Source organism: Trichechus manatus, unplaced genomic scaffold, assembly GCF_000243295.1.
Source record: "Trichechus manatus latirostris isolate Lorelei unplaced genomic scaffold, TriManLat1.0 scaffold00033, whole genome shotgun sequence".
In the NCBI taxonomy this organism is placed as follows: domain Eukaryota; kingdom Metazoa; phylum Chordata; class Mammalia; order Sirenia; family Trichechidae; genus Trichechus; species Trichechus manatus.
This window is the reverse complement of record NW_004443969.1, coordinates 6096880-6117803: the sequence shown is the minus strand read 5'-3', so window position 1 is coordinate 6117803 and position 20924 is coordinate 6096880. Positions and strand designations below refer to the sequence as shown.

The window sequence follows — 20924 nt, the reverse complement described above, 5'->3', positions numbered from 1 at the left end:
AGCTCCTTTGGGTCTATGTTGCAGGAATCATGTACCGCAAGTCGTGTGCGTCGTCCGCGGCCTGCCTCATCGCCTCTGCCGGGTACCAGTCCTTCTGCTCCCCGGGGAAACTGAACTCAGTGTGCATCAGTTGCTGCAACACCCCGCTCTGCAACGGGCCCCGGCCCAAGAAAAGGGGCAGTTCTGCCGCAGCCCTGCGGCCAGAGCTCCTCACCACCGTCTTGCTCCTCAAACTAGCCCGCTCCTTGGTACACTGCTGAAGCTGAAGGAGCCCACCAGCCACTCCCGCGTTGTTCTCCTGGCCCTCGCGCGCCCCCTCTGGCCGATTTCTTCTGGGTGTCCGTGTATTCTGGGGTAGGGAGGAGTCTGTGTCCTCTTTCTTTATTGTTCCTTTGCGAATAATGAAAGAGCGCCGTGTCAAACATTTTTGTAAGCTCTGAATAAATTCAGTCTGAGTTTTCAGTGTGGACTTGAAGGAAGGGGGTGGAACGAACTCCACTCTCAAAAGTGTAATCAAGAGTCAAGGCCGGTCAGCCGGAATCCACCCTCAGAAGGCACTAAGGTAGACACCGGCCTTTTCCGAGGAGTCCCCCAGCTTCCATTTCTGTCCCTGATGGGGCTAAGGTTCATTCTGTCACTGCTGCGTGGGGGGTGATTTTGCCTGTGCGTGGTGGGGGAGGGCGGGTTACCACGCAGGGCTTCCTCACTTGACATTTACACTTCATGCTCCTGGAGACCATTCTCTGCAGTAGAATTGGCTTCTGCAGCGGCCTCCACTGGTTCTGTCTCGGAGTTGGGCTCCAGTGAATTGAGACTCAATGGCGAGGGCTTAGGGTCGGCTTTGGCCTCACTCTGGAAAGTGCTTAAAAAACCCTTGTTAGTTCTCCTTGCAGACGAGTGGCGCCAGGAAGATGTGAAGATCAACGGGCGGGCGGAGCGGGGGCTGTCGGTGGAGACGCGAATCTGCTTCTTGTAGTTGGCGTGCTGCAGTGTCAGGCGGCAGCGCAGCACCTGCATGAACACGCTGCGGAACTGCTGCGAGGACACGTTGTACAGCAGTGGGTTGACCACGGAGCTGAGGTAGAAGAAGGTGTCTGCGAAGGGCAGCAGGATCATGTATGCCTGGAAGTAGGCCTTGGTCCAGTCGTGCTTGGGTTTGGCCGCGGCCAGGATCCTGCGAATCTGGTTTGGCATCCAGCACACGGCTAATGTCACCACGATCAGCCCTGAGCAGGGAAGAGAGGAGAGGAACGGCATGAGAACCAAAAAAGAAAGGGGGGAAAAAAAAAAAAAAACCTTAAAATATTTAGCCCCTCGGTTCTGTGCTTACTGACCAGGAAATGGTACCAATTTCTCAATGTTGTGCTTCACAGCTTCTTTTGCCACTAGCAAAAAAAAAGAATTTAACGCTGTTTGAAGGCTGGGGGAGTTGGCTGTGTTAAAGACCCTAAATGCTTTAGACAGTTTATTTATACCTGTTGATGCCTGTTTTAATTTCCAAAAAATGTTCTCATTGATGTTTGTGTATCCACGAAGCATTTTATATGGTCCATAAATCTGGTTTTATCTTTTTGTCTTAAAGAAATAGATATATACAGGCTAGCCATATTAAACAGTATTTATATTTTAGATAATGTCTGCATAAAGAAGACCTGATGCTCTTTTCAAGTCAAAGGGAACTATTGCCCTTTGGTGACAATGAGGCAGATTTAATCGCACTGATGCTTCCTTCAATTTCAGGGGAAGCAAGATCAGAAATAGCCTGTCACAGAGAATGCTTTTTGGACACACATGTGCTTGGAGGGTACACCTGTATTTATGATGTGTGTATCTGCAATGGCACCTGTTTTCTTCTTTTCAAATGCTTTTAGATAGTTCATCTCTTCTACCCTCATGGGGGAAGAAAAAGACAATTATTCCAAAGCAATTTGGAAAAAATATAAAACTTCCTTTTACTTGGTCTTTTAGGTTTCAGTCAGTAATGTGTTTATTGCCTTCCCAGCACAGAGCCACAGGGTCAGCAGCCCAGAAAAAAGAGCAGACCCTAGAGAAGAGAGTACAGCCAAAATGCTCCTTAGAAGTGAGGATGGCAAGACTTCGGCTAGCTCACATAGCACACGTCATCAAGAAAGACTAACCGCTAGGAAAAGACATCATGTCTGGTAATGTAGAAGGTCAGTAAAAACAAGGGAAACCATCTACGAGATGGATTGACATGGTGGCTGCAACAGTGAGCTCAAACATACCAACAATTGTGAAGATGGTGCAAGACTGAGCAACATTTTGTTCTGTAATACAGTAAAACCTGTGAAAGCCAGAGCCTGTGTAAGGCAGAAACCTGTCAGAGAAGGAAAATTTAAATATTTCTCACTAAATGAGCAATACAAAAGTGTAACACTGCACCCAGTCAAAGGTGGAAAACTTGTGAGACCTGGGAAAACAAGGCAGTCCCCTCGAGTTCCAGCTCTCACAGGCTTCAGTGTACATATAAGGTCGCCATGAGCCAGAGCCAGCTCAACAGCAACTAACAACCACGAGAAGAGTGACCCCTCTGTAGTCCCCCTACGTGCAGCAGAAGTTGACTGCATGTATACTTGTTCACATTCCAGCTTACACAGTCATCGCTATTCCTACAAACCTCTGACAGACAGAAGTTACCAGGCCACACCAACAACTGATCCCACAGGTGTCATAAGAGTGGTTTACTACAGTAACGCAACAACAGCAAGGAGGGGAAGATGAGAGATCTGCTGAGCCTTTGCTGCCTCCTGTTGGGGAGCCAAGACGCCAAAATTTAAGTTCCTCTTTGGAGAGCTAATACCTCAAAACAGGGCTTTAGATTTTTAGAAAGCATTCCTCCCTTCCCTAAACTTCAATAGTACAACATAAGGAAAATTCATTCACATTTTCAAACCTTCTGATTTTCTAAGAAGCCACAGGGAAGTGACTGTTGGCAATGATCCCTTCCTGCCTCTGACTGATGGTAAATATTTCATTAATAAATGCTCCAGCGCAAACAGTCATGTTGAGGCATCCAGGGCTGGCACCCCTGCACGCACTAACCTGAGCATCCCTGGCCTGGGATGGAGGTGCCCTGGGTGTGTGTTCTGGCACCGAAAAAGCCCAGCCCCTCCAACGACAAATCCTCACAAATCCCAGCTGTCAGCAAGAGCCTCGAAATGCTGCTCCCCTGTTAACTTCCAAGGGTTTCTCCTGTCAAACCTCAGCCCAAGCTTGAAGTTCAAACCAATGTGCTTATTTCTCTGCTTTGAGTTTGCTACCCTGAGAACCTTTAGTAAATCTAAAAATAAAATCGGCAAAGTAACTTATTGATCTGATGAAAAGGCAAAAAATCACTTTAAGTCAAGAGTCTATTCTGAATCACCTAGTTACATTTGGTGGATGGGAATAAAAATCAACCTTTTTCTGATATTTTTTTTTTTTCTTTTTAAATAAAAGCTTGCGTAGGAAAAAGGTTTTTTGTTGTTGTTTTTTTTTTTTTTCACGGCATTGAGCAGAGCTGGTGTTTCCAGGAACCTGTGTTATTCCAAGTTCGTCCTTAAAGTACTGTTCCTCATTTCCCTCTTATGCTGCTCTGACTGACAGGTTCATCTCATTAATTGGGAAGGAGCTAGGATGCTTACCATATCGAGGGAAGCCACCCGTCTTCACAAAGTTTTGATTTTTTTTCCGTCTTCCCTGTCACTGAATTTCAGAGAGCAAATACAACCATCTTCATCTGATGACTTATTTCTCAGAATATGGAAAGGGAGCACATAGTTTTAGATGTGTGCTGTGATACGCTATGGGAGACTGTGAAAGCCTAGAGAGGCGCTGAGACAACCGGCTTGTACTTACCACAGGCTGAACACACCACAGCCATTAAGGCCTGGAGGCAAGGCAGTGAGAAAAGAAGGCTGGGTTGTGGGGCAAGGGGAGAGAATTGATGAAATTGCTTTTTTTCTGTCCTGTGTTTGCTCCTGGTTTTCTTGTTTACCCAACCCTTGTCCCTAGGTGGCGCAAAAGGTTTGCACTTGACTGCTAACCTAAAGGTTGGTAGTTTGAACCTTCCCAGCGGTGCTGTGGGAGAAAGTCCTGGCAATCTGCTGCCATAAATATTACAGCCAAGAAAACCCTCTGGAGCAATTTTATTGTGTAACACATGGGGTTGCCATGAGTCAGAATCGACTCAATGGTAATGGGTTTGGGTTGCTGTTGTTCTCTGTTAACTTTGCCCCCCTTTGCCGGCCGTCAGTTGTCCTTAACTGATCAACTCATCAAAAGAAGTGGTATTCAGTAAAAAACAAGATCCAGCATCCTGGTAGGAGGCCAGGCATGGGTACAGACAAAGAGTTGAAGACTGTTTTGTAGTTTTGGCCAGGATAGAATTCTTCCTTGAAGGTTGAAATGAGCTAAAGGAAATAAGTGGGAGATAGCTCAGTCTGAAGACACAGCAGAAAATGGGGACCTGGACCAGAGATGCTTCAATGATGAGGGAAAAAAAGAAAGCTTGATGTGCGGGGTGTAGAAGTAGATAGATAAGAGAGCAGATACAAACTTAGAGAACAAAGTAGACAAGGACCTTAGAAATGGACAGAGATTTAAAAAAAAAAAAAATGCATCTGACAAAAAAAAATGCATGTCTTGAGATATAACCAAGAAAACATGCAGAATATCAATTGTTTTCTCTGTGCCATTTTCTGTGCCTTATAAGCATCCTCTGTTAATGTCTCATGCATTTCTCACTCCTGACAACAACCTGGAGAGATTGGAACCGTTACTGTCTCATTTTACAGATGAGGAAGTTGAGGCTCAGAGAAAGTTAGCTGTCCAAGTGGAATAGCTAGCACACATGCTCGCCTGACTCCAAAATCCATGATCTATATTTTTTTCCCTCAAAGACACAATATTGTTTATTTCTCCTATTTTCCGTTTGAGAAACACAGAAAACACAAGGAAGAAAGTAAACATTAACCGTTAATTCCACCACTTAAAAAGGGCATAAAGCAGTGCTGCCCAACAGAAATAAAATTGTAAGCCCCATCTGTAATTTTTAAATTTTGAGTAGCCACATTAAAAAAGGTGAAAAAAAACACTCAAACTATTCTCATTTCAACATGCAATCAATATAAAAATGGTTGAGATGTGTTACATGCTTTTTTTCATACCAAGCATGTCTTCTACTCTTATAGCACATCTCAGTTGGGACCTCTGGCCAAAGGCTACAGTACTGGACAGTGCAGATTGAAGTAATCATAGCTCCTTGTCAAAGTAGCTAAGCCCCCTTTTTCCTCCCCTTGCCACTCCCTAGACTGCACCCCTTTCCAGCCATGTGCCCAGAAAGCTATGTCAAAGCAACAAAGCTCCCATGTAGCCTGTATTTATCATCCTGGGATTTTGATGATCCAACCAAGGCTGAATGCTGATCGCATTTCTGAGTATGTATTCTCAGCTATAGCGTACAGCAGGTTTATCTAGTCTTCTCATATAAAGCCTTCCATATATGGAACTCCAAATTATTTAAAGCTTAAATAATTCTGAAAGCATAAGGATAGATTTGTCATTCTAAACCTTGCCTAGCCATTTTGGAAGACCGCAGACTATGCAAACTCTAGCTGTTAGAAAATACTTCCGCCACCTCAAATGGAGGTGGAAAACATGGTTGGTGACCTTCTACCAGTGCTTTGTTTTAGGAAAGTGGTGAGGTGAGTGCCTGAGAGCAATCTAATAGAGGTTAGCCTGTTGGGGGAATAAAACCAAACTAGTCCCCTTGTAAAATTTGTCATTTTATAATGACACGTAATTGCTCATTTCTACACTGGAAAAAACTGTTCATTATTTTAGATGACACTGTGGAGTGCCTGAGTGGTGCAAATGATTAACGCACTCAGCTGCTAACCAAAAGGTTGTCGGTTCAAGCCCACCCAGAGGTGCCTTGGAAGAAAGGTCTGACGATCTACTTCCAAAAAATCAGCCACTGAAAACCCTATGGAGCACAGTTCTGCTCTGACACACGTGGGGTCACCATGAGTCAGAGTCAACTCGACAGCAGCTGGTTTTGGTTGAGAATAAATACCATGACCAAAGGCAAATTTTTTTTCTGGCTGTTTACAATTGGTTCAGCTCTAGACCCAGCTACTCTGTAGCTGAGACCAAAGCTTTAAAGCCTTATTCGTGCCTTAATAGAATGCATTAAAGATTTGACTAAATTTATGTTTGGCTGAAATCAACTTGGGCTTGTATATTACATTTGGAAAAATCTATGACTCTTTGGTCTATGTGGTGTAACATGCAGCCCGCAGTAAAATAACTTTAGTGTGAATTTGAATGAAGATCAGTGAACTGAACCCACTCATGTAAAGCAGGTAAACTGTTTTAACTCAAGTATTTGACAGATCTGTATTATAATCAAGACAGTCTTGCACTCTGGGTTACTAAATACCTTCATATCTTATCTGTTTTTCCCCATAAAGCACTTTCCTTTTTCCTCCTTGATCGCCACACTAAAATGACAAGAGCCATGAGACGGTGACAAAGATTTATTCTTGGCAGAGCAATGTTGTTGAAAAAACAGAGGTAATGCAGATGTCCAACAACATCCCGCAGTGAAGCTTGAAACTTCAGCAGCGTCTGAGCCAGCCGGTGCAGTTTAATCTTCAGAAGCGCATTAGGCTACGCAGCCTGAGACAGGGCAGCCATGAAGTATCTGACACTGAGCTTCTGTTTTTTTCTCCCCTAACCTTTAAAGTGACGGTAACTGTTTGTGTGTTCCCCAGAATTCATCTTAGAATCATCATAGGATGTGCAAGCAGGAAGAGACCCTCTGAGACCAGCCACGTATCCCTTATCTTACAAGTGATCCTTTCAGTTATCTAGCGCTGTGGCTGCTATAACAGAAATACAAGTGGATGGCTTTAACAAAGAGAAATTTATTCTCTCACAGTCTAGAGGCTAGAAGTATAAATTCAGAGTGCCAGCTCCAGGGGAAGGCTTTCTCTCTCTCTATTGGCTCTGGGGGAAGGCCCTTGTCATCAGTCTTCCCCTGGTCTAGAAGCTTTTCAGCACAGGGATCCCTGGTCCAATGGACATGCTCTGCTCCGGGCACTGCTTTCTCGGTGGTAGGAGGTCCCCACGTCTCTCTGCTCGCTTCTCTCTTTTATATCTCAAGAGACTGATTTAAGATACAACCTAATCTTGTAGATTGAGTGCTGCCTCATTAACATAACTGCCTCTAATCCTGCCTCATTAACATCATAGAGGTAGGATTTCTAACACACAGGAAAATCACATCAGATGACAAAATGGTGGACAATCACACAATACTGGGAATCGTGGCCTAGCCGAGTTGACACACATTTTGGGGGGACACAATTACATAACAGTGATGAAACTGAGGTTAAGTGATTTGCCCAAGATCTCATGTGGTCAACACCTCAGGACTCCTCCTACCATGCCATACTCTTTGGAACACTGGATCCTATTCTAGACTGGCAAGTGAGACTTTTTAATACAGCTTCTTTTTTTCTTTCCCAGATTTAGGCTCAAGTGCTAGCAATTCACAGCATGGAATACAATGAGAGGCAGGTCTAGTTCAGGCTTCCACAGCACAACCTTCTCTGATATACTGTTTCCATTCAGTTTTAGAACTAGGTCCCTCAAGAACAAGCACCAGACAAAACCCTGCAGCACATATTTTCCCCACAAAGGAAAAGTGAGGTACCAGCCCGAGGAAGCTGAAGAGTTTTGGAAACTGAAATATGACTCCAGGTCATGACCTAGTGATCTAGCCTACAACAGTGAGTACATTCTTCTATTTATCTATCATCCATCTATGTATACATCTATCACCTATTTATCATCTACCGATCTATCACCTAATCTGTGCATCTGTCAGTCAATCATCTATTTGTCTATCTACCTACCTACCTTTCGTCTTTCTCTTACATAAGTAGCTACTACAAAAGGATACTTAGCTAGCAATAAATAGAAAACATCTGGAATTTTGATTTCTCCCCAAGCAAAGGTTTTTTATGTGATTAAAGAAATCCCAAAGCTTTGCTTTTCTGCCTTGTACTGAAGAGTCCTATTTTACTGACTCATTGAAGCCTTGGGTAAAGCAGGATGTTGAAGAGGATTTAGGATTTAGATGCTGATGGCTCCTCTGTTCTCTTCCTGCTGCTTCTTGACTCAATTTTCCAACTTCTCCCTAACTCTGACTACAGTGGACATCCCCTCCCTCCACCCCCATTTAAATTTCTGGACTTCATTTATTCACTCAGGAAACCTTTCTTGATTGGCTGGGGTCTGTTATAGACCCTGTGCTAGGAACTAGTGACAAGCAGACAGGACAGCCACAGCCTTGTGGTCACTTGCTCAGGAGCAATCTGAGCAGAGCATTGTGGCGGCAACAAGAAGGGCAGGCAGACCTTGTCAGAGGCAGGCACAGTCAGACAGAAAATGAACAAAGAGTAAGAGGGAACCTGGAAAAGTGCATCCCAGCATGAACAGGGGGTAGAGGAACAAAACAGCAGCTCACCTTCTGAGAGCTGCAAGAGGCTAATGTGGCTGGAACAGAGCAGTGGGTTGGAGACAGTGGGAAAAGAGGATGGTTAGAGAACACTCCATCAGGTTTTGCGGACAATAAATTAACTTGCATGTAGGAGGGTGAAGAACATCTGCTTGTCAACTGACATTTAAACAGCAATTGCCGGTAGAAACTAAACATATGGTTAGTTGAATGAAGAGCCAGGAAAAGACAAATACATCCAATAAAAGATTTTAGCACTCTCTCAATTTATACGTTTGTGTTTGCCAATCTGCTTCTGCAAGCCAGTCAAGATGGTTGATCTCACTCCCTGACCTTGGCTGACCTGAGGAACCCAAGTTAGCATCAACCTTGGTCTAGTCTCTAACTAACCTCTATGACAGTGGATCCCAAAACACAGTCCCTGGACCAGCATCAGCATCACCTGGAAACTCGATGGAAAGGCAGATTCTCTGGCCCCACCCCAGACCTGTTGTCTTGAGCCGTTGAGTCGATGCTGACTCATGGTGACCCCGTGGGTCACAGAGTAGAACTGCTCCATAGGGTTTTCTTAGCTGTAATCTTTATGGAAGATCACCAGGCGTTTTCTTCCCTGGTGGTGCTGGGTGGGTTTGAACTGCCAACCTTTTAGTTACCAGCCAAGTGCAAACTGTTTGCACCACCCAGCGATCTATACCTTAGACTTACTGAATCAGAAACTCTGGGGCTGGGGCCCAGCAGTCTGCTCTTTAACAAGCTCTCCGGGAGATTCTGATGCATGCTAGTGTTTGAAAACACTGTGCTAAGAGAAGAACAAATTGATGAGTTCCAGCCAGTGGCGATCTGCCGGGGCACCATCACTGTCCATGCGTGCCGTTCAACTGTCATGTTTTAATAATTATCTGCCATCTGAGCTGACGGTAACTGAGAGCTACCCTGCCACCTCTCATTTCTGAACATAGTCCTTCTCCTTTGTTCTTTCTATTTTGCTCCTCCTCTCCTTTCTCCCTCTCTATTTCCTTCTTTCCTCTCCCTTTCCCTCTTTTCCTTTTTCACCCCGGTGTCTATTTCTTTACATGTTCCCCCAGGATATAAAGAAATAGCATTTCTCCTTTCTCTTCTCTCTTCCTTTTTTCCTCTTTCTCCCCCTCTCTCTTTTTCCAAGAGAACCACCATCACACCATGCACAACACTTGCCTACGTTGCCAGCACACACCCTCCCCCTTTCCTATTATTTTCTTGGATGACTTTCTGAAGGCGACTGAGTCAGCCTCAGGCAAGTTCCTTAATAGCCAACAGGTGCTGCCTTAGAGGGTGGTTACCGCTCATTGCTAAGTTTGCCAAAGGAAAGCTCTGGAAGCAACACAGATGGAGTATAGAGACATGGATGTTGACCATACACTGGACACACCCCCACTGAGAGCCAGCTCCATGTCCCATACCCTGGGCTTGTCTGGACAACTTGTGGTCACTTTTCCAGTGACCCATTGGCTCAGTGGCCTTTGTTTAAACAGATCTGTCCTTCTTGTCCTGTTTCCTCTTGAGAAGGGATCTTTAGGAGAAGACAGAGGAGCTGTTGGGATTTAGTTTCCAGAGAAGAGCACGGGCAATAACTTTAAAATGATGTGAATGCCACAGACGGCTGCTTCTGTCCATGAAGGCAGATGGCTGATGTCCTGTCCTTGTCCAGGAAAGGATTCTCCAACAGTGGGGCTCCATCCACCATGCTGAGGCCAGAGATCCTGATCCACAGCAGAGAAGCCAGATTCCACATGGCCTGCAACTTGCTCAGCATTACGTCTATCTCATTCTGCTCTACAAGCTTCAGTGCAAGAAGAAAACCTATCAATCGCTACAATAGCAAATATATCTTTCTAAAATAAGCCCTTCCGTCTGGGAGCTGGAGGACAGCCACGTGTACCAACGGAAGCAGCATCTAGGGTCATCATAGTGGTTTAGTGCCTCCTGTTCTGTCACGAATGCATGGTAAATGGTCAACTGGAATCTGCTGAATAAATATTTTCTATGTAGATCTCAATTGTATGTAGCTGTGTAACTTTCTATGCAAACAGCCTGTTGTAAATCCACTGATATTAAAGTCCTCAAATGTGGTGAGCTACGAAAGCCTTAGGCTGACAGGTGACGCCAAATGCTCCCTCCTAGTAACACATGTTACAGGAGTGCGTGATGGTAACGAGAGGCTGGGCACCCTCCAACTGCTGGGGAAGCTAACAGGTGCTGCGTTAGAGGGTGGTCACCACACATTGCTGGGGCATCTCCCATAGCCAATTGACCCATACTACCCCAGCATTAGCTCTTCCACTTAAAAATGCTAATCAGTGGCTAAGAAATGGCTGCTTCTCATAGAATTTAGTGCCCTGTAAATGGAAGAGAGGAGTCTCTGGGTGTTGCAAATGGTTAACACACTCTGCCACTAACTGAAAGGCTGGAAGTTCAAGTCCACCCACCCAGGTCTAGAGGTACCTTGGAAGAAAGTCCTGAAGATCTACTTCTGAAAAGTCAGCCATTGAAAACCCTATGGAGTACAGTTCTAGTCTGACAAACATGGGGTCATCACGAGTCAGAACTGACTCAATGGCAACTGGTAAATTGTAGAATGCTGATGCAGCAAAGGCCTTCGAGTCTACCAGTGAGCCAGCAGAGCCCCCAGAGCAGTGGGGTGAGATGCTCAGATTTTCACAGCCTACAAGTCCAAATGGAGGGCTTTCCAGACTGCTGGTGTTTGCACTCAGAGCCTGATGAAATCACACAGCCCTCAGCCAAGCCCTCAATCTACAGAGGCAACCCTGGCATTTCAGGAGGCTGGAGGCAAGCGAAGATGCCTACAGACCATACTCCCTTCATCTCCCTTTTCTAGGTTCACTGTGTGGGCGCCCTCCCTGCCGTGGAGCCTGAGACCCTAGTAGAGCCAGCACTGTCTGTGACCGAGCAGAGGAACAGCCAGCCACGGCCTGCCCTTCCTTCCCAGAGCCCAGCCTGGGGACCACACAGAGCTAAGCGCTTCCTTCCTGGGTGCTAGCTTCCACAGCTGGAATGGGCCTGGAAGAGAGAATCAGTCCCTCAAAGGCTGTGTGCTAGCAGGTCCTGTCAACCTGTATTGCCTAAAAAGTAAAGCCAGACACCAACTACCACTTCCTATTACTGCTCTAGAATTGGCAACAGGGAGTAAAGGCAAGAAAGTGGTTTCCTCCCACCCTGGTCTAGTTATGGGATGCCACATCCCACTGGCTTCCATGCACCACTGCATGTGGCCTTCCAGCCCCCTAGTCTGTTCTCCCCGGTCTCCAGGCTTCACACATTCTGATCCCTCTGCCTGGTACCACTTCATCCTCAACATCTGCTCTCCCTTCTTCTCTCTCCCCTCCTCCCACTCCTGACTTCCCATGCATCGTCCAGCTCTTGTTCTACAAGTTTCTGCTTAGTGTCACTGCCTCCAGGAAGCCTTCCTTAACTCCACACATCTATATCAAATACCATACTATGAGTCCCATCAGCACCATTTATTCCCCACCCCCATCATCATACCACTACAGTGTAAACTAGAGCATGAACTCCACAAGGGAAGGACACTCTATCTTCACTTTACATAGTAGATGCCCAATAAATGTTTGTAGGAGGCAGGGTGGATGTCAGAGGACCAAGGGGAGGGTTGGGGTAGGAGGCCATTTAACATGCATTCATCTAATGTGTATGGAATCAATTTGAAGCTGGCTTCGCTGTCCACAGGGGTCAGTACAATCCTCCTGCCTTGGGCCTACCGCCTGGTTCATTTCCATCTTCCATTCTGAAAGGAAGAAGACAGGAAGGTTGGAATTGAAACAAGGGGCCACCCTCTCATTCCAGCAAGAGCAGGATTCCCCAGGCCCTGCAAGGAAGTCTAGACAGAGGTTCAAGTGTCTTGAGTTCTGGCAAGTACCTGAGATGCCAGCAGCTTTAGTCTCCACCCCCTCTGCTACTGACTGAGCATTCCTTTTCTTGTTTTTGTCCAAGATGGCTCCGTGGGATATAAATAGTACAGGTGAGTATAGAAAAAACACATACCAAAGGAACAAATTGGAAGACAATCACTTGTCCCCAAAAAATTCAACTCAACGGCCCTTTAAGTCACAGTCCCCCTATAATGATGTTTTAAGTCTTTGTCAGAGAAGCTGCAGGCCAAGACTCTTAGCACAGGGTTGGGATCTGCTGCCAAAGGGGAAAACTCATAGAGAAATGCTCACTGAGAAGAACATCTGGTAAACATGGCAGGTGACCATCTCTATACTATATGCTGGATGGCCTCCAGAGAATTAAATCTGACACTATAACCATAAGTGTCCATTTGGTCTACAACTTGGTCACAGGGGGAGAGGGTTTGGGGCAAGCAGAACATGAAGGTGGCCAGACTGATTCTTCTCCTACCCTATGCCTCTCTCAGATTTTCCAATAGAGTATCCCCTGGAAGACCTCCAGCTTTGCCTCCACCTGATCTAGGTAATTCACTCACCAAGGAGATACTCAGCCTCACTCTCAAAGACTAGGGCTCCTCACCTGCACAATGGAGATAACAGCTGCTGAGGGGTTTAAACAAGAGATAATGAATGTAAAGTGCAAAGTACAGTGCCTGCTGCCAGTGAAGGGCTCACTGATAGTTATGACCACCATCAGAGCATTTCCATCACCACTGCCTCCACCAACACTACTTCTTACTCCCCCATCATCTTTATCACTGCTGCCTATACCATTTCCACCACCGCCAACACCTCCACCACCACCTACATCACCATCTCCACTATCACCTCCATCCTCTACCTCTACCACCACTACCCCCACTAACAACCCCACCATTATTATCTTTACCATCACCTCTACCACCACCACCACCACTTCTACCACCACTAACAGCATTATTATCACCAGCTCCACCACCACCATGAAAGTAGATTGCCACATCTTTCTCCCTCGGAGCTCTTGGTGGTTTCTAACCACCAACCTTTCCATTAGCAGTTGATTGCCTTACTCACTGTGCTACCAGGGCTCCATATTTCATGCAGGAGTCTTAGTGATGCAGTGGATAAAGCGCTCGGCTTCTAGCCGAAAGGTTGGTGGCTTGAAACCACCAGCCACTCTGTGGAAGAAAGATGTGGCAGTCTGCTTCCGTAAAGATTTACAACCTTGGAAACCCTATAGGGCAGTGCTACTCTGTCCTATAGGGTCACTATGAGTCAGACTTGACGGCAGTGGATTTTTATTTATACTTCATGAGCTGTTCTAAGCACTTAACTTATACTTGCTTATTTAAACCTTAAAATAAGCTCCCTAAGATGGCCACTATTTAATTTCATTCCTATTATACAGATAAGAAAACTGAGGCACGGATAGGTTAAATGACCTGCCCAAACTCACACATGTGGCATGTGGCAGAGCCAGAAGTCAAGCACAGGCAGCCTGGCCCAGACTCCCTGCTCTGAAGCACACTGCCCCAGCCAGCCTGCCCTCAGCGGGGTCACTTGAGGGGGAAGAGAGGAGAACAAATCCTTTCTGAGTCCCAAATCCAAATTAAGGTAATTCAATTCAAATGGCCACACATTCAGAAATGCATTTCTTCCTGCGATGTCATAGTAAAGAACAGAATCTCAGCTGTCAAGAAATAAAGACCCCTGGAACGCATCCCCATGACAAGGAATAGTATCATCTTGAAAGGGCTTTTTTTCCATTTAAGGCGAACACAATAAGCATCCCTGTTACTAAGAGAGAAGCTTGATGGAATTCAGCAATGCAAACTAGCTTTGAATAGGAGTCTGGCAGGGCAGGCGCCTGCAGAATGGCTGCTTCTGATTGGATTTATTTTATAGGGAGCAAGAACCTCTGCCCATCCCCCACTCCCATGTACACCAGCAGTTCCAGGAAAGGATACTTTCCTATGAAAATTCATTTCCCTTCAGAGTTGAAGACTGTTCTCACTCATCAGAGGCTGATTCTTCCCTTCCCCATAAATACAATCTGGACTTCAGGCTCAAAGCAAATTTGAAAATGAGTTTACTTCTCCATTATCTGCTCATCTCATGTACGTTAGCAAAGAAACTCCTGGAACAATCTATAGCCAAATGCCACAACAGAAGGCAAAAAATAAAATCAGCTGATGGGAGAGATACCAAAAGAGGTTCACAGAGGAGCCAAGCTCATACCCGGTTTTATTTAGAGCTGAGGTTCTCAGCTGGACTTGGTAAATCTCTCAGGAAAGTTGAGGAGATGGTATCAGACTCCAAAGATAGGATTTTATATCGAGAATTATCAGATGAGGATGCCTTCCTTTTAATGATTTGGAAATGAAATTACTGGTGCATGAAACGATAAGAAGAATAAATCCCTCCTGGTGCGATTTTCTTTTAATCGGGACAAAAAGACCGTTAAAGAAATAGTCTGGCAGATTTAGGAAAATTAAGTACAATCTCTTCCTCCAAGGGCAGAAGTAACTGTCAGAGATGTGTGTCATTATACACAGCCAGCACAGTACAGCATAACAATAACAATATCCTGCTTTGGCTGTGAAAGCTATTTCCCATCTATTAGCTCACTTGCTTTGCCCCCCTCCACCTGTTCACCAAATGGCATAGCACCTCTGTCTTACATCTCTACTTCTCTTCTCATTCCTTCTCCCTGGACAGCTCCTCCATTCCTCTGGCTTTAAATCCATTGCCATTGTGTCGATTCCAACTTACAGCAACCCTACAGAACAGAGTAGAACTGCCCCATAGGGTTTACAAGGCTATAATCTTTACAGAAGCAGACTGCCTCATTTTTCTCCCATGGAGCAGCTGGTGGGTTCAAACTGCCGACCTTTCTGTTAGCATTGAGCATTTAACCACTGCACCACAAGGGCTCCCTCCTGGTGTTAAATACCATCTCTCAACCAGTTGCCATTGAGTTGACTCTGACTCACAGTGACCCCATGCACAATGGAACAAAATGCTACCTGGTCCTGAGCAAGCAGGACCATGATGGGTTGTGGATTGGACCACTGTGATCCACAGAGTTATCACTGGCTAATTTTTTAAAGTAGACAGCTAGGACTTTCTTCCTATTCCATCTTAGTTAAAAGCGCCACTGAAATCTGTTTAGCATCACAGCAACACACAAGCTTCCACTGACAGGTAGGTAGTGGCTGAGCATAAGGTGCACTGCCTGGGAATGGAATTGGGTCTCCCACATGGAAGGTGAAAATTCTACACACTGAACTACCACTGCCCCCAAATGCCACCTCTACGGATATATAATTCTCAAATCAAGGTCCCCAGCCTGGCTAGACATGCACAACCAGCCTCCTACAGCCAACTGCCTACTCAACATCATGTCTTGGATGGCTCATCTGCACCTTAAATGGAACATGTCCAAAGCTGAATTAAGGATCATTCACCTACCCAAACCTGCTCTCCCTCCAGAGGTCCCACTCCTAATAAACTCTACCACCACTCACTGAGTTTTTCTAGCTAGAAAACTGTGAGCTGTCCTGTTCTACTTCCTCCCTATCACGCCCACATTCAATCAATCACTAAGCTTTGTCAATTAACCTTCAAAATCTGTCCCCTTCTGTCTGTATTCCCACTGCCACCACCCTGCCACCACCCTAACTGAGGCCACCATTATCTCTTGCTTGGACTAGGCAGAAGCCTGTTATGGGTTACATTGTGTCCCCTCAAAATTTATGTTAAGTCCTAAACCCTGGTACCAGGGTGAACTTGACTTTTTTAGGAAACTGGGTCTTTGAAGATGTTATTACTTAACATGAGGTCATACTGGAGTAGAGTAAAACCTAATCTAGTCTGAGTGGTGGTCTATAAAAGAAGGGAGGAGACACAGACAGAGGAGAGATGGCCCCGTGACCAAGGAGTTATGCAGTAGCTGAAAGCCAAGAAGTGCTTGGGGCTACCAGAAGCCTGGAGAAACTAGAAAGGATCTTGCCTTTGGAGTTAACATGGTCCTGCTGCCAACATCCTGAATTCAGACTTCTAGCCTCCAGAACTGTGAGACAACAAATGTCTATTCTTAGAAACCACCCAATCTGTGGTATTTTGTTACAGCAGCCGTAGGAAATTAGTATACCCCCTAACTGGCTTTGTTCACAATCACTCTTGCCCAAGCCTTTCTCCACAAGATCCAGGATCATCTTGTTAAACCACAAATCAGTTCATGTCACCCTTTTGCTTAAAACCTTTCAGTGGCTTATCATTGACCTTAGAATAAGGTCCTGACATCCTTAACAAGTCCTCTAAGATCTGGCCCAGCTTACTCCTCCAGTCTTTGTCCCACTTTCTACATCTTCTCCAGACACCTAACCCAATTCTCAGTTCCCAGGGTCAGCCAACTCCCTCCGGCCTCAGGTGCTTACCCACCCAGTCTCCCTTCTCCCTACCTTGTTAATTCTTACTCATTTTTCACTTCTCTGCTGAAAGACCACTTCCTCCAGGACCTCATGGCTATAAACCCCCATAGCATCAGTACTTCTTGACTGCACTCTATACACTTGGACTTATTTAACTTGTAATGTGTGCCTCTATTGTCTGTCCTCTCAGCCATATGAGCTACATGGGGTTGAGGGCTGAGTATTCCCTGTCGTATAGCTTCAGTGCCTGTCACAGTGTCTGCCACGCAGTAGGTACACCATACACTTGGGAAGACCTTCCAATTTGATTCTCCCAACCATGTGGTAAGAAGAGATGGGGTGGGAACTGTCATCCCTATTTGTACTGATGAAAAAGGCGAGATGCAATACATTTAACCAGTTTGGTTTAGGTTACCAGGAAAATGAATGGGAGACAGAAAGCCTAAAAACTAGGATCTCCCAACACCCAGGGTGGTGCATTTTTTCACCTTTATTCACCAGGTGAATAAAGGACAGTGGTATTTTTATCAATGTACCTGAGTGGTACAAACAGTTTGCACTCAGCTATTAGCATAAAGGTTGGCGGTTTGAACCCATCCAGTGTCACCACAGGAGAAAGTTCTGGCAATCTGCTTCCATAAGGTTACTGTCAGGAAAATTCTACGGAGCACAGCTCTACTCTATAAGACATGGGGTCGCCATGAGTTAGAATCGACTCAACTGCAACAGGTTTGGTTTTTGGAGGTGTGTTTATCTAGAATGCTACACAAAGTTAAAGATACAGCAGCTCCCAGGGCCACATCTCCAGGTTTACAATCCTCTCTTCCGGAGATCCAATGACACTCTCTCTACCAGAGCTTAGCCAAGAGGGGGAGGCAAGCCTGGGACCATTGCCAAGACAGACTGATACCTTTCATCTAAGCTTTGTCTTTAAGGACTTATGTAACCATAAGTGACATGTGCAAATCGCACAAACTCAGGCTTTCAGACTGGAAGGACTTTGGAGCTGGCAGACGAGTTTCCTTGCCTGTAAAATGAGAGGATGTCTTAGATTTATGAGGCCCTTTCCAGCTATAAACCTCCAAGATAAAAGATTATGTAACTTCCCTGTATAGCAAGATCCTCATCTAAAAATTATGGATAATATGAATCACATTTCACACGAGTATTGTAAGAATTAAATTAGATAGTATACTTACACTTTTCAGTATTTCTAGGTACACAAATTCAAGAGCTTATAATCATTCCTTTGCATAAAACCCTCAGTGATGCCTAACTGCCTTCAAACCACTCTTGCTACTCAGAGTGTGGTCCACAGCATCCCCTGAGAGCTTGTTAGAAATGTAGAATCTTGGGTCCCACCCCAGACCTACTGATCAGAATCGCACTTTAATACGACACCCAGGTGGCCTGTGGCCTACACTAGAGTCCAAGCTTCTTAGCGTCACACGCAGGCCCTTTTTGACCGGCCTGCTGCCCCTCTTCCAAGCCTTATTTCTGACCACTCCCGTCCTCAGCCCAACACTCCAGCTTTTCCAAATTCCAGGACATTCCATGCTGCTTCACCTCCATGTCTCTGCCCAAGACGTACTCCAGGGAAGTGCCTATCAGCTCGAGTATCCTCTTCTTTTGGAAGGGCTCCCTGACTTTTCAAAGAAAATAACCACTGCCTCTTTCAAACTTCTCCAGACCTTGTCCTTGCTTTTAAGACAGCTGCAACCACACTATTTTAACAACGTATTCCCATGCCCTGCTTCACTGGGAGCACCTTGAGTGTGAGGTATGTGTCCCAGCCATTGCTGCATGCCTAGTATGGCCCTTTGATACACAGTATGGCCTCAATACATGTTTGTTGAAAGTATGAAAAATACTTAAATCTAGTTAAAACACATGCCAAGGTCCCATAAATTTTCATCAAACTGGAATCCTACTGCACTGTTCAACCACCCACCTATCCATCTACCCCATCTATCTCACTTCCGTACTTAGGATATTGGTACCTAGAAAAATTATTTTGGATTTATAGGAGAAAAATCAGATATCACCTTTCCCACCCACTTCAGGAAGATGTACATAGAATAGAGTGGACTCAAGTTGTTCTAGAACCTCCACAGAGACAAGAGGAGGGCAAAGGAGCAGCTCAGTCCTTCCCCAGGGAGACTGCCTTTGGCCTTAGATGGATGATAAGCAGGACGCCCCCTCTCCCCTGCCAGGGCTCTGCCTGATGACACGCTAACGTTTGTAGCTCTCAGATTTCAAGCAACAGCAAGTCTGGGGGCATTCTGAGCTGGCTGAATCTGGGAAAGAACGGAGAAAGATGCAGAGGCCCAAATATCACCTTTGAGCAAACCAGCCCAGGAAACACCAGGCTGGCTTGCACAGGGTTGTAGAAAGCTCTGGGCATTAGGCTCCAAAAACTCTGGAGCCCAGCTGGGAATAAATGTTCCCCCATGGCAAGGCTCTACTTGAGGGTGGCCACTGGGAGAAGTCAACATCCAAAGGGGGGAAGTCCATGCTCTGAGATGAATCTGAGGCAGGAAAGCAGGGAAGAAACAAGGCACCAGGAGAAGATGGTAGGCACGGGGGACCCAGTTTGCTGCCGCATGTTGACACTGAGCATGCTCAGAAGCTAAAGTTTAACTCCAGAGGCGCCTTAGCATGCTTCTGCCTGCGTCACAAGAGCTGTCAGAGCTGGCACAGCCAGGCACCCTTCCTCACCTGATCAGACTGGCTGCACTTGGCCTTGGGGTGCCTCACAGGTTTGCCTAGCCCACTATATCAAAGATGAGGAAAGAGAGGTGCAGAGAAGGCAAAAGAGTCACCCAAGGTCAACTAGGGGAGGGGCAGGACCCAAGCCAGACTTCTTTCTCCTCCCCCATACCCAGGCTCCTTTCTTCAACTCTGACTTTTGCAAGCCCATGCCACCCTAGGCAATGAAGCCACAGGTTAGAAGGCAGTACTGGGCAGTGAGGGTGGTTTTAGAATCAGGACCTCTTGTCCTTGAACTGGGCCCCTTCACTGACTGTATGTGCGACCCTGAGGAGCAAGTTACTTAACCCTCTCATCCTCATTTTTTTTTACTGCAAGAGTGGTAAAATTAATACCTTTCTTACAGGGTGATTGGAATTTAAAATTAGATTGTGTGTGAAAAATACTTGGCATGTTGACACTCAATATATGTTATTTCCTTTGCCCTATGCTTTCTAGAATCCTGGGTTTGAGGGAAAGATGAGGCAGTATCTTTGCCACCATCCCGCCTCAAGCATGGCTTCTGCTACTATTGCACATAGATAGCAAACTAGATTTATAAAATGCTTCCATAGCTGCTTAGAATTAATCCTTCCTTCTGCTGGTAAGACCACCCTGATGTTCCCCTGGGGAACCACTGTCCCTGAATCAATCCCTGAAGGTCAGGTAGGGGCTTGACCACACCTACATTCCCACAGGTAGGGAGACAGTGAAGGAGTAGCCAATCAGAGTCAGTCATTGGTTCAGGGATGGGCATGGGACCCAGATCAGGCCAACCCTAATCAGTCTTGGGACATTTGCTGGAACCACTAGGACAGATGTACTCTCTGCTGGGGTTGCTAAACTGGGAAAATATATGCCTGTGGCCATGAACACCCTGCATGGGAGTGCCTTCCTTGAGACTAACGGCAACACAAAGAGAAGTAGAGCCAAGAGATAGCAAGAAATAGAGACTGACTGCTAACATTATTTATTTGAGTCTGGATCCTGTCAGGCCCCAAATAAATGATATACCTAGACTTTTCAGTCATATGAATCAATACATTCGTCTTCTTCTTTTTTTTTTTTTTTTTGCTTAAGCCAATTTGAAAAGGGTTTTCTCTTACTTGCAACTTAAGAGTCCCAATTATTCCAAAACCAAACCATTTGCCATCAAGTCAATTCCAACTCATGGTGAACCCATGAATTGTAGAGTAGAACTGTGCTCCATAGGGTTTTTAATAGCTGTGACCTTTTGGGAAGTAGATCCCCAGGCCCTTCTCCCCAGGT

General features: G+C 45.6%; 2 protein-coding genes across 2 annotated transcripts in view; one reads left to right on the top strand and one right to left on the bottom strand.

Annotated features, from left to right (window-relative positions):
- The window catches only part of LYPD1 (LY6/PLAUR domain containing 1), a 51809-nt gene extending 51211 nt beyond the window's left edge, over positions 1-598 (top strand). Inside the window, exon 4 of the mRNA XM_004375110.2 lies at positions 25-598. Within this exon, the coding sequence (XP_004375167.1) occupies positions 25-260 (236 nt within the window). The 3' untranslated portion in view covers positions 261-598. The remainder of the gene's footprint in view (positions 1-24) is intronic.
- Positions 599-714: 116 nt separating this feature from the next.
- The window catches only part of GPR39 (G protein-coupled receptor 39), a 263309-nt gene continuing 243099 nt past the window's right edge, over positions 715-20924 (bottom strand). Inside the window, exon 3 of the mRNA XM_004375079.2 lies at positions 715-1226. Within this exon, the coding sequence (XP_004375136.1) occupies positions 715-1226 (512 nt within the window). The remainder of the gene's footprint in view (positions 1227-20924) is intronic.